This window comes from Cebus imitator, unplaced genomic scaffold, assembly GCF_001604975.1.
Source record: "Cebus imitator isolate Cc_AM_T3 unplaced genomic scaffold, Cebus_imitator-1.0 Scaffold36, whole genome shotgun sequence".
Taxonomy (NCBI): Eukaryota; Metazoa; Chordata; class Mammalia; order Primates; family Cebidae; genus Cebus; species Cebus imitator.
Genome location: NW_016107351.1, coordinates 5,910,658 through 5,922,831, shown reverse-complemented (window position 1 = coordinate 5,922,831; position 12,174 = coordinate 5,910,658). Strand labels below are relative to the sequence as shown.

General features: G+C 53.5%; 1 protein-coding gene across 1 annotated transcript in view; it reads left to right on the top strand.

Annotated features, from left to right (window-relative positions):
* Positions 1-8,437: 8,437 nt before the first annotated feature.
* Positions 8,438-12,174, top strand: part of SEPTIN9 (septin 9) — a 211,982-nt gene continuing 208,245 nt past the window's right edge. The window contains exon 1 of the mRNA XM_017525026.2: positions 8,438-8,581. Coding sequence (XP_017380515.1) covers positions 8,563-8,581 — 19 coding nt within the window. The 5' untranslated portion in view covers positions 8,438-8,562. The remainder of the gene's footprint in view (positions 8,582-12,174) is intronic.

The following is a 12,174-nucleotide window of genomic DNA, read 5'->3' as shown; positions in this document are numbered from 1 at the left end:
AAAAAAAAAAAAAAAAAGAAAGAAAAAAAGAAAAGAAATATGTGTTGAATCAGGAAATGAAAAAGCAATGTAACTACCAGGACAAAGCACACGGGCATTTGAAAAGCTCTGGAGGATATTTCCAGAGTGCTTTACAGAAGGGCGGTAGCAAGCAACACTTCCACCAGGCATGTGGGAGTGTGTGCGTGGCCATGCCTTTACCGTAAATTTCACATATCCAGCAAGGCTTCAGTCACCCAACAAGTGCAAGCCCCCGGGCCAGCCATAAAGTGAGAGGCAGTCAGCAGCAGACACGGAGCCAAGCAGGCTGACAGTAGCTGACTGAGCCCAAGATGCAAAGGTGGCCCCAGACCTGGCGTGTCTGGGCCCCTCTGGAGCCGGAAGACAGAAACAATCTCCCTGGTTACCTGTCAAAGCCACGTCTAATCATTCAGTCCTGGGAGTCTGGGAAAGCGGCAGAGGAACGATCTGGAAAGAAGTTGACAGAAGAAGCCGGGCACGGTGGCTCATACCTGTAATCCCAGCACTTTAGGGGGCTGAGGCGGGTGGATCACCTGAGGTCAGGAGTTCGAGACCAGCCTGGCCAACATGAAGAAACCCCATCTCTACTAAAAATACAAAATTAGCCAGGCATGGTGGTGCCTGTAATCCCAGCTACTCGAGAGGTAGAGGCAGGAGAATCGCTTGAACCCCGGAGGTAGAGGTTGTGGTGAGCCGAGATCGCACCACTGCACTCCAGTCTGGGCAACAAGACTGAAACTCTGTCTCAAAACAACAACAATAACAAAAATAAATGAAATTCTGCCAAGCGCTGCCTGAGCTTGGAAGCAGATCTTTCCTCAGCTGAGTCTTCAGATGAAACCCCAGCTTGAGAGATGGTGGCAGAAGACCCAGCTAAGCCCCGTTCAGAATCCTGGCCCCAGAAACTGAGGTAGTATGTGTGTTGTTCTATACCATGAAATCTATGGTCTTTTGTTATGCAATGACAGATGACTAATACAATCCCTAGGGCATCCTCTCTGCATGAGGGCTCTGACTCCCACTTGGCAGCTCAGGGCTCTGAACGCAAGGGGCCCAGAGAACGCGGTAGCAGCTGCAGCCTCTTACCTGGTGTGGCCTTGGGCTCCTCCTGTGCGGGCTTTCCCAACATAGCCACTCAGTCTATCAAAGCCAGCTGGGAAGGGAGTCTGCTGGCAAGAAAGAAATGAGAATCTCTTGCAACTTGATCATGAGTGAAAGTGACAGCCCCTCAGCACGAATGTATTCTGTTGCTTAAAGGAAAATTAGCTAGGTGTGGTGGCAGGCGCCTGTAACCCCAGCTACTCCGGAGACTGAGTCCTGAGAATCGCTCCGCCTCCTGGAGGCAGAGGTTGCAGTGAACCGAGGTTCAGCCACTGCACTCCAGCCTGGGCGACAAGAGTGAGGCTCCGTCGGTGGAGGGTGTCGGGGAAGAAAGGAGCTTCAGGGGCTGTGAGTACCAGGAGGCAAGGATCAGTGCAGTCATCTTAGAAGCAACCCACCATGGGGAAGTCCCAAGTAGGCGCCCTGGTCAGCAGTCCTGATCTCCAAGTCTTCCCAGCTCTGGTGCCGGCAGTGAGCCCAATGAGCCTTCAGCTGGTCCCCAGACCAGACCCTCCATCCTTGGAAGGGACGTCTGCCTCCTTCTGTCAGTTACAATTGGGCAGTTCCTCTCCATGGGAAGGTTTCAAGGTCACATTGTGGAGAAGCAGGTGGCATGGGACATCTTGCTGTGGCTGTTTTGGAAAATCTGCTCTGCCACAGCCCACCCTCAGGCTACAACTCATGTCCCTCCCACCTGGGAAGTCCGCTTGCCCCATCCCAAGACTCCTGAAGCCTCACCCACTGTGGTTTTGAGCTCGGACTGGAGGTCCAGGATCCAGCTGTGTAAACCAGGGCCTGGTGCGGAGGAGACTTCTGGGTGTGGAGAGTCTTCAAGCCCTATGCCTGGGTGTGTTCTCCGGGCCTGCGGCTCCTTCCTGATTCACTCTTCCCTTTCCTTAAAAAACTGAGTTTGCAACTGAGTAGCCCTCTCAGCCCATTTCCTTCCTCTAAAAATTGAGGCTCTAAAATCCTCTTCCATTTTGTCCCCTTTTTTTTTCTTTGAGACTGAATCTTGCTCTGTTGCCCAGGCTGGAGTGCAATGGCGCGATCTCGGCTCACAGCAACCTCCACCTCCCAAGTTCAGGCGATTCTCCCAGCTCCGCCTCCCAGGTAGCTGGGACTACAGGCACCCACCACCACATCAGGCTAATTTTTGTATGTTGAGTAGAGACGGGGGTTTCACCATATTGGCCAGGCTAGTCTCAAACTCCTGACCTCATGATCTGCCCGCCTCAGCCTCCCAAAGTGCTGGGATTATGGGCGTGAGCCACCCGGCCCAGCTTATTTTGTCCTCTCTTCATCCCATTTAGTGCAAGAACATAATTCCTTTAGAAACTTGGCGGGGTGCGGTGGCTCACGTGTGTAATCCCAGCACATTGGGAGGCCAAGGCGAGAGGATCACTTGCTGCCACGAATTTCAGACCAGCCTGGCCAACATGGTGAAACCCCGTCTCTACTAAAAATATAAAAATTAGCTGGGCATGGTGGCATGTGCCTGTAATCCCAGCTACTCGGCAAACTGAGGCAGGAGAATCGCTTGCACCTGGGAGACGGAGGTTGCAGTGAGCTGAGATCATGCCAGTGCACTCCAGCCTGGGTGACAGAGTGAGACTCTGTCTCAAAAAAACAAAAACAAAAGAAACAAATCAACTTGGAGCTTCCTGTGTACTAATCTAAAATGTATTCCATTAGACAAAAACCTCCCTCACAAAACTTTTATTTTATTTTACTTTTTTATTTTTGTTTTTTTGAGACGGAGTCTCATTCTGTCACCCAGATTGGAGTGCAGTGACACGATCTCAGCTCACTGCAACCTCCGCCTCCCGGGTCCCGGTTCAAGCGATTCTCCTGCCTCAGCCTCCCAAGTAGCTGGGATTACAGGCGTGTGCCACCATGCCCAGCTAATTTTTGTATTTTTGGTAGAGACAGGGTTTCATCATGTCGGCCAGGATGGTCTCAATCTCTTGACCTCGTGATCCGCCCACCTCAGCCTCCCAAAGTGCAGGGATTACAGATGTAGGCCACTGTGCCAGGCCCAAAAACCTCCCTCACAGAAAAGTAATAGATTTTTCCTTTTGGAGCAGTTTTACGTTAACGAAAAAGCTACCTGGAGAGTACAGAGAATTCCCGAAACTTCCTCTCCCCTCCCCCAAATTTCCATGCTCATTAACATCTTGCATTAATGTGGTACATTTGTTACAATCACTGAGCCACAATGAATACATCATTATTAGCTAAGATCCGCTGTTCACAGTTGGTTTTACTCTGCGTGTTACACGACATGGGCCTTGTCAAATGAATAACGTCAGGCATCCACCATTACAGCATTGTAGTGAACACTTTCACTGCTCCCCAAATCCCTGCACGCCATCCATTCCTCCCTCCTTCCCTCCCACCAGCCCCTGATTACTGTTTTCACAGCTTTGCCGTTTCCAGAATATAATATGGTTGGAATCGTATGGAATGCAGCCTTTGCATACTGGCTCTTTCCCTAAGCACCACACACTTTAGAGATAAGCCCTCTCCACCTGGGGCTTCAAGTGAGAAAAGACCCTTGTGCTTTGAGAAGACTTGCCCTTCAACAGAGGAAGTCCGCAAGGAGCGCCCCTCCGGTCCTCAGGATGCCTTTGTCTGTCTAAAAGGGTTTATGAGGCACCTTTTATTTTTTTCACTGAGGTCTTAATCAAGGATCTTGGTCCCCTCTGGACTTCTTTGTCCTGAGGCCCTTTCTCACTTTGAGAATCCTTTGCTGGCTGAAAAGCCTGTTCCGGCCTTTACATTTCCTCCCAACTCCACTGGAAAATGAAATCGTTTGCTCTAGCTCATGGCTCTCCTTTTCCATTTTATTACAGGCAGAAGGAGCCAGGAGTACCTTCAGCGTCCTGCCTGGAAAACTCATCAGCTACAGCATCAAGCCAGCTAGGTACACTCAGTGCCTACTTTTTTTTTTTTTTTTTTTTTGAGGCGAATCTTGCTCTGCCACCCAGACTGGAGTGTGGTGGTGTGATCTCGGCTCACTGCAACCTCTGCCTCCCGGAGTCAACTGATTCTCCTGCCTCAGCCTCCTGAGTAGCTGGGGCTACAGGCGCATGCCATCATGCCTGGCTAATTGTTTTGTATTTTTAGTAGAGATGGGGTTTCACTGTGTTAACCAGGATGGTCTCAATCTCCTGACCTAATGATCCACCTGCCTCAGCCTCCCAAAGTGCTGGGATTACAGGCTTGAGCCACGGCGCCTGGCCTCGGTGTCTACTTTCTATGTTATGGCGGGCAACAGTTCTATTAAACCTTCTGCCACCACAAGAGAAAGGGTTCCTTTCCTCCAATATCCAGTAGCATTTTCCTTTCTTTTCTTTTTGTTTGAGATGTAGTCTGGCTCTGTTGCCCAGGCTGGAGTGCAGTGGCCTAACCTTAACTCACTGCAGCCTCTGTCTCCCAGGCTCAAGTGATTCTCTGCCTTAGCCTCCCGAGTAGCTGGGGTTACAGGCACCAGCCACCACACCTGGCTATTTTTTTGTATTTTTAGTAGAGACAGGATTTTACCATGTTGGCCAGGCTGGTCTCGAACTCCTGACCTCCGGTGATACGCCTGCTTCAGACTCCCAAAGTGCTGGGATTACAGGCTTCAGGCACTGCATGTGACTTCTTTTCTTTTCTTTCTTTTCCTTTTTTCTTTTCTTTTTTTTTTTTTTCTATAAATGCGATCTCACTATGTTGCCCAGGGTGATCTTGACCTTCTGGGCTCAAGTGATCCTCCTGCCTCAACTTCCTGAGTAGCAGGAACTACAGACATACAGCACTAGGCCCGGCTCATTTTCTATTCTTTCCTGCACGCCCTTGCCAGCTTCCTCTAGGCTTCTGCTCACTGCCTGCTCCCAAAGCCAATGCCACGTGTTTCAGGTTTTAGTGACCAGAGCACAGTGAGGCACTTCATACCCATTAGCTTCCTGATCATCACGCCAGCTGTGTGTGTCGGGGTACTGCACTCCCCTTTCATAGGAGTGAAAACTGAGGCTTGGGGAAATTACGCAACTGGTCATAAAGCTCCCAGTTAGGAGGGGGATGAACTGAGTGTTTGAAAGACAATTTTATTTTTGTTTTATATATTTATTTATTTTGAGACGAAATCTTGCACTGTCGCCTGGGCTGGAGTGCAATGGCGTGATCTTGGCTCACTGCGATCTCTGCCTCCCGGGGTCAAGCGATTCTCCTGCCTCAGCCTCCCAAGTAGCTGGGACTACAGGTGCCTGCCACCACGCCTGGCTAATGTATTTTTGTATTTCAAGTACAGACAGGGTTTCACTGTGTTGCCCAGGTTGGCCTTGAACTCCTGAACTAGTGATCCACCAGCTTCAGTCTCCTAAAGTGCTGGGATTACAGGCGTGAGCCACTGCATCTGGCCCGAAAGACAATTTTTAAAAATTGCATAGCACAGTAGCCTGGGGACGTTTAGCAAAGGAGTAAGATGGCGGTATGTGTGTCGATAACATTCAAAGTGCCATTGTGACGGTCCTGAGCCATGAGGGAAAGAGTCATACGTTTGGTATGCTCTTCTCACCAAGGCAGGGGATGGCGTCATATGTTTTAGAGAGCTGTCTGTGAAAAACAATTAAAATTTGCTTACGCCGGGTGCGGTGGCTCACGCCTGTAATCCCAGCACTTTGGGAGGCCAAGGAGGGCGGATCACTTGTGGTCAGGAGTTCAAGACCAGTCTGGCAAATGTGGTGAAGCCCTGTCTTTACTAAAAATAGAAAAATTAGTCGGGCGTGGTGGCAGATGCATGTAATCCCAGCTACTTGGGAGACTGAGGCAGGAGAATGTGTGAGGTAGAGGTTGCAGTGAGCCAAGATCACCCACTGCGCTTCAACCTAGGTGACAAGAGCATAACTCCATCTCAAATAAATAAAAATTAAATTAAAAATATAACAGATAGACCCGGTGTGGTGGCTCACGCCTGTAATCCCACTTTCGGAGGCTGAGGTGGGCAGATCACCTGAAGTCAGAACTTTGAGACCAGCCTGGCCAACATGGTGAAACCCTGTCTCTACTAAAAAATAAAATAAAATTACAAAAAAATTAGCCAGGCGTGGCAGGCACCTGTAATCCCAGCTACTACTTGGGAGGCTGAGTCAGGAGAATTGCTTGGACCTGGGAGGCAGAGGTTGCAGTGAGCAGAGATGGTGCCACTGCTCTCCAGACTGGGTGACAAGAGCAAAACTCTCTCTCAAATAAATAAAAATAAATAAAAACAAAATTCGATGCTTAAACAATTAAGCTTCATACATACAAATTTTAAAATAAAAGTTTTTTTAAAATTAAATTTTTCCTTCTTTAAAACTCTAATTTCATGACAGATTAAGCTTCATGCATCTTAAAATGTACAGAGCCCCTCATTCCCAGCCTTCCCTCCTTCTCTCTCTCGTCCTTCTTTCTGATTTTTTGGAATCAGAAGGAAGATTCAGATATTCAGGAACCATCACACAGGAGGCACTCATGAGATCACTCCAGGCAGATGTCCTCGGGTCCTGGGTGCCCAGGTTCCTGTGAATTGTGACCCCAGGCAGAAGCGTGAGCGTGGAACCCAAAGCCAGGGAACACCCAGGGCTGGCACCCTCAGGGTGGCTGTGCACCAGGGGACCTCTGACTTGCACTGAGTAAAATGCACAAAGCCAGCAATGCACCCATAACCCAGATTCTTGAGAGGCCGCTGGAATTTGGGAATCCCAGGCATTAGGCCTGGGGCAGGGTCATCATGACGCTTGCTGGCCGAGTGAGGACAGAGCCTGAGCTGGAATCTGCTGGTGCTGGTACAAGTGGTGAGTGGGCGTGTTGGGGGGGGTTGTGGTTAGGGCGTGGACATCCAGAATCCAGGACACTGTTCACAATTCCTCCAGACTCCCTGCTCCTCTCCCTTACAGCACCTCCCTTCCGAGGCCTCCTGAACCTCTAACCCCTAGATAAGGAAAGGGGTGGGCTCAATTGGAGTCCAGTATCCGCTCTGGTCCAATTGGCTCTACCTGGGGTGAGGGGAGGCTCCACGGGCCGGGCTGCCCCCTCTGCAGGGCGTGGCTGGCCAGATTACTCAAGAAAGGAGGCAGGTGGGACGGAACGAACCCACGGTGCCACATGGGCCTCAGTTCTCATGCATTTAAGTTTTCCACACTCAGGCAGGAAATGAAAATGCTTCTTGGACCCCCACAGAGAGTACAGGAGAGAGGACGGGGAGGAGGAGTTTTCGGTGCTGTTGATTACACTTTCAGCCTTCTATGCATTTTTGGGAGGGCTGCAGGAGAAGGCAGTGCTGTGCCCTTACCCAGAACTCCCAACTAACTGGCCTGCCACCTTCCTCTCGTCCTCTAGGGCCTCTATCGGCAGCTGTGCAAGGGCCCTGCCTCTGCCTCTCTTCGCTCGCCGTGATACCTCGGGCCTCCCAGGCTCCGCCACGCCCTTCCCTCCTAACAGCTGCCTTCCATCACCTTGGCTGCCTAATTCCTTAAAATCCTGTTTTGATTTCGCCCCAGTAAAACTCTTGACACCACCCTCGACTCAGAATTAGTCACTTCTTCCTCTGTACGTTGGAAACGCCGCTTTATCGCGGAGCTTTCTTGAAGGATATCAAAGCAGGGAGACTCCTTCTGTGCGAGTTTTGCACCCTCTCACCTCGGCGAGCGGTACCCGAGTTGTAAAGGGCTGCTCCCTGTGTCTGCCCCGCTGTACCGAGACACCGAGCTGCGCACGGTGCCCAGCGCACCCATTTACAGGTGAGGAAACCGAGGCCCCAACTCATCGATGCACTCTGCCCTTCTGATTACCGGAAAAGTAGCAGGACGGGTGTCTGGTCCTGTCCCGCCCTGCCCTGGCCCAGTAGGCCGGCGCCCCGGCTCCGACCCCCGGCTGTGCCCGGGGCCTCCCAGAGCTTCCGCACCTCCTCCGCTTCCACCTGGCCGGGCCCGCCCCGCCCAGAGTCAGGACTGGGAAGAGCGGCGATTCCCGGAACAAGCCATTGGCGCCAGCGCGGGGAGCGGGGTGTGCGGAGCTGAGGGCACGCGGGGCCACGCGAGCGGCCCCCACCCCCGGCCCGGCCCGGTCTGCGCTGCCGCGCGGGGGCGCCCCCTCCCAGGCCCGGCGCCTGCCAGCCCCGCTCCGCCAGGTGCAGCGCCGCTCAGAGGTGGGCGGGGGCGGGGCTCGGCGCGCACCTTCAAGGGGCGGGGCAGGGGCGGGGCCGAGGCGGGATCACAGCCGGCTGGGCCGGGGTTCTGCGCGCACCTCCGAGGAGGGGCGGGGCTGGGGCGGAGACGGGGCGTGGCCGGGTGCTCTCGGGACAGCGGGCCGCCCCCTCCTCCCTCCCTCCTACTCCTGGCCCGGGATTAGCGCCCTGGGAGCCCGCGTCCCGCGGCTTTGCTGCCACACTTGACTGGGAGCGGCGGCCACAGCGGCACCATGAAGAAGTCGTACTCAGGTGGGCTTCGCGCCCGGCGTGGGGAGGGATTGGTGTCCCGGGACCAGCGCTGCTCACCTGAGCGCCTGCGGCCGGGGTGGCGAGGCGCCCCCGGAGCTGAGCGGGTCCCCAGGGCGGCCACACCACAGGTCGAGTTTCTCCCGGGACCGGGACGCTGTCGGGCGGCTTTCGACCTGAGCCAAGGGTCCCCTGCGCTGTCGCCAGCCCTGGCTCGGGTGTAGGAGGGGCTGCCCTGGGCGACGCTCCCTCCTCCTCGCCCCTTGCACCCTCACATCCTCGCGGGAATCGCTGACTTTCCAGTCCGCCGGGTGCTTCGGGTCCCTGTGCGTCTGTGTGGGCGGATGGGGTGGGGGCTGGGTGGAGGGGTGTCCTTGGGTTCAGCCTGCAGGGCTGGTGATCCACGCCGCAGCACCTTTTCTTCGAATTCTCTCTGTTTTCTCAATGCTCAGTGGGGCACGGGATGGCCTCCAGATGGGACCGTCCAGCAGTGCCCAAACTTGGCGACTGGGTTTCATGTTTTGGGCTCAGGACGCTGCCAGCGGCTGACATCCTCACTCCACCCAAGCAGGGCCCGCCTTAAGCAGGCGGAGGGGGCCTGACTTGGGCCTCACCATAAGCCGGTTCAGGAGCCTTCATAAGAAGCTCCTCCTCTCGTACTCTGGAGTTCCATTTCACAGATGGGCACACCGAGGCCGCAAGGGCAGGTTAAGGGCAATCCAGGTCTTCATTCTTTGTCTTTTCCTTTGTGGTTGCCTCTGAAGGATCCAGGCAGGCAGGACCCTTTGTCCTCCTCAGTCCTCAAACAGCGGCTCCTCTTCTGCTAACTCTAGAAACCTGCTGTTTAAGTTTCCTCCTTTAATTCATTTGGATACAAAGTTATCTGCCAAGGACCCGTGAATTAATTAGTGATGGGGGACAGAATCATAGGCCTTAGTTGGAGGTGAAGAAGGCATCGTGGCCATCCCCCTGCCCTTGGGCCATTGTTGGTTTCCTCTGGTTTTCCATATTTTGGAACCAAAATGAGTAATAAAGAATACCTTGTTTCAGAGAGGATTACTCAGAACTTCCCCGAAAATACGCTTCTGGGTCAGTAGCTTAGAGTGTCAACTTTCGCCCGGTTGCTGTGAACAACATGGCCCTTGACACACCCCGAGCCCAGCTCTGTTGGGAGCGTGGGTGGGTTGGTGTGCTGGTGGGTGGGAGGGGGCTTCCGGGTGGCACATACTTGGTTTTGGCACTGGGGCTTCCTCCCCAACATGCTCCAAATGCTTGAGATGGTTGCGGGCATCGCGCCACGCATCGCCCGCTCCTGGGGATCTCTAGCCCGCCTGGGGAGGGCTGTTTGCCCTTGGTTTCTTACACTTCATCTCCCACAAGTGGGTCCAGACAGTGGGGGCGACCAGGGTCCTCCCAGATGGTGGGTCCTGGGCCTTTTCTGCAGAGACCCTCCTGCACAGAGGCCGGAAGGGCCCTGAAGCAGACTTGGAGCTTCTGTACCTGCGGCTTATTTGGAAGTGGGGAGACCATCGCTTGCCCCTTACACCTCTCCTCCACACCTACCCCCCCCCACCATGGGTATCGTTTTGTTTTAAAAAAAGGACAGAACCTTTGCAGTAGGTGGAAGCAGAGTTTATGGGGTGAGCAGGAACCAGCTCTTGCAGAGCAGCCTCGGTGGCTCCTTGTGTTTATCTAAAGGGGCGGGCCCCTCTCAGGGTGGGGGAAAGGAGGGCTCGGACCATTTCTGGATCGCTCCCCCCTTGGCAGTGGCTCAAGGTGTGCTGGGTCACTGCACTGCAGCCGTATGGGGTTGGGCTGGAGGGGGCTGATGGTGCGGGTGGGCTCTTGCCCTCATGCTGAGTGTCCTGGCGTTCTCTTGGTGCCAGCCGTGTGGCTGCTGTGGGTGGGGGCACTTGCAGAAGTCAGGCTGACCCCTGCACAGCCATCAACACCATGAAATTAAGGAAAGCAGCATACGATGTTGAAAATCCCCTAGGGTCTGACAGTCCAAGAACAGGAAGGGTTTTATTTTTTCATCTAGGTTGAGCGGGCTGATTGCTTCTGGGCATGTGTATGGGCTGCAGAATGAACAGAATGATGGTGCCCTTGCTCTCGGCAGAGCTGGTCTCAGCACTTGGGAGCCTCTGAAAAGGAGAAAGATTTTAGAAGGATGCGTTGGGGCAATCTCGAGTACCGTGGGTCTGTACAAAGTCATCGAACACGCTTTATGTGTTGGGCACACGTGGCCAGGTCTCAGAGGGTACAGAAATGATATGAGATGTAGTCCTTGCTTGCAGAGAACTTGCACTTTCCCCGCAAGTTCAGGATGTCAGGATGAGGGCGAGACACCAGCTCATTAACACCCTTCCCTTCTGAACAGTTCAGCCTCCAAATACTTCAGGAGTGCCTCGGAGGTTTTAGGGGGAGGTGAGATTGAGCTGGGCCTTGATGAGGGAGAAGTCTTGAGTAGTGGAGAATAAACAGGGCCTTGGCCAGGTGGACCTGTAATCCCAGTTACTCAGGAGGCCGAGATGGGAGGATCGCTTGAGCCCAGGAGTTTGAGGCTGTAGCACTATGACAGCACCCAGAAATAGACACTGTACTCCAGCCTGGGTGACGTTGTGAGACCCCATCTTTGAGAAGGTCTTTTCCAATGAGGAAGGAAGCAAGGGCCCGCATGGGGCGGCTGCAGGGTTCAGGGGTACACGGGACAGGTTCTCTCTGGCAGCTCCACACTGCTCCAGGCTTTCCTGGAGGTGCCTCACTGGGCCCTCCAATGGGGTGGAGGTAGTGGTAGTCTACAGGCAGTGTGGTCCAGGGGTTATACCCAGCGGCTCAGAGCTGCCAGCCTACTGGGGTCAAATCCCACCGGACTGCCGCTTCTCCCTGTGGCACAAGGTTCTCACCTCATGCGTCTCCTCTGCCTTGGTTAAATGGGACGGTGCTATGTTGTTGTAAAGGTTAAACGAGTTCATATTTGAAAACGCTGAGAAATGCCTGCTCAGTAGTCTGTTACTGCTGTGGTGGTCATGATTGTCATTGACAGCAGGAAGATGGAGAAGGCTGGGGTTATGCCATTGCTAGGGTGCTCCACGAGCTTCCATGATATTCCCTTACTGCAGTCAGAGTGAGCTGCAGGGTCCCTCCCCCAGCCTTTCAGCACTGGAACCAGCCGCACTGTACCCCCTGGTTCTGTGGGTTCTGAATTTTGGGACTGCCTTTGCATACTAGGTCACATGGAACTTGCCTTTATTCCCAGGCTCCCCTGGAAACCCCCTGTGGTGGTGGCAGGAGGACTTACCTGAGGCCCACAAGCCACAGAAGCGTGGATGAACTTGTGTCACACCCCTACTGGTACCTGAGAATTACTCTGGAGATCCTTTTTTTTTGAGATGGAGTCTGGCTCTGTCACCCAGGCTGGAGTACAGTGGCATGATCTTGGCTTACTGCAACTTCTGCCTCCTAGGTTCAAGCAATTCTCGTGCCTCAGCCTCCTGAGTAGCTGGGATTATAAGTGTGGGCCATCATGCCCAGCTAATTTTTGTATTTTTTTTTTTTTTTTCTTTCTTTCTTCAATAATTTTAGGCTGAGGGTAT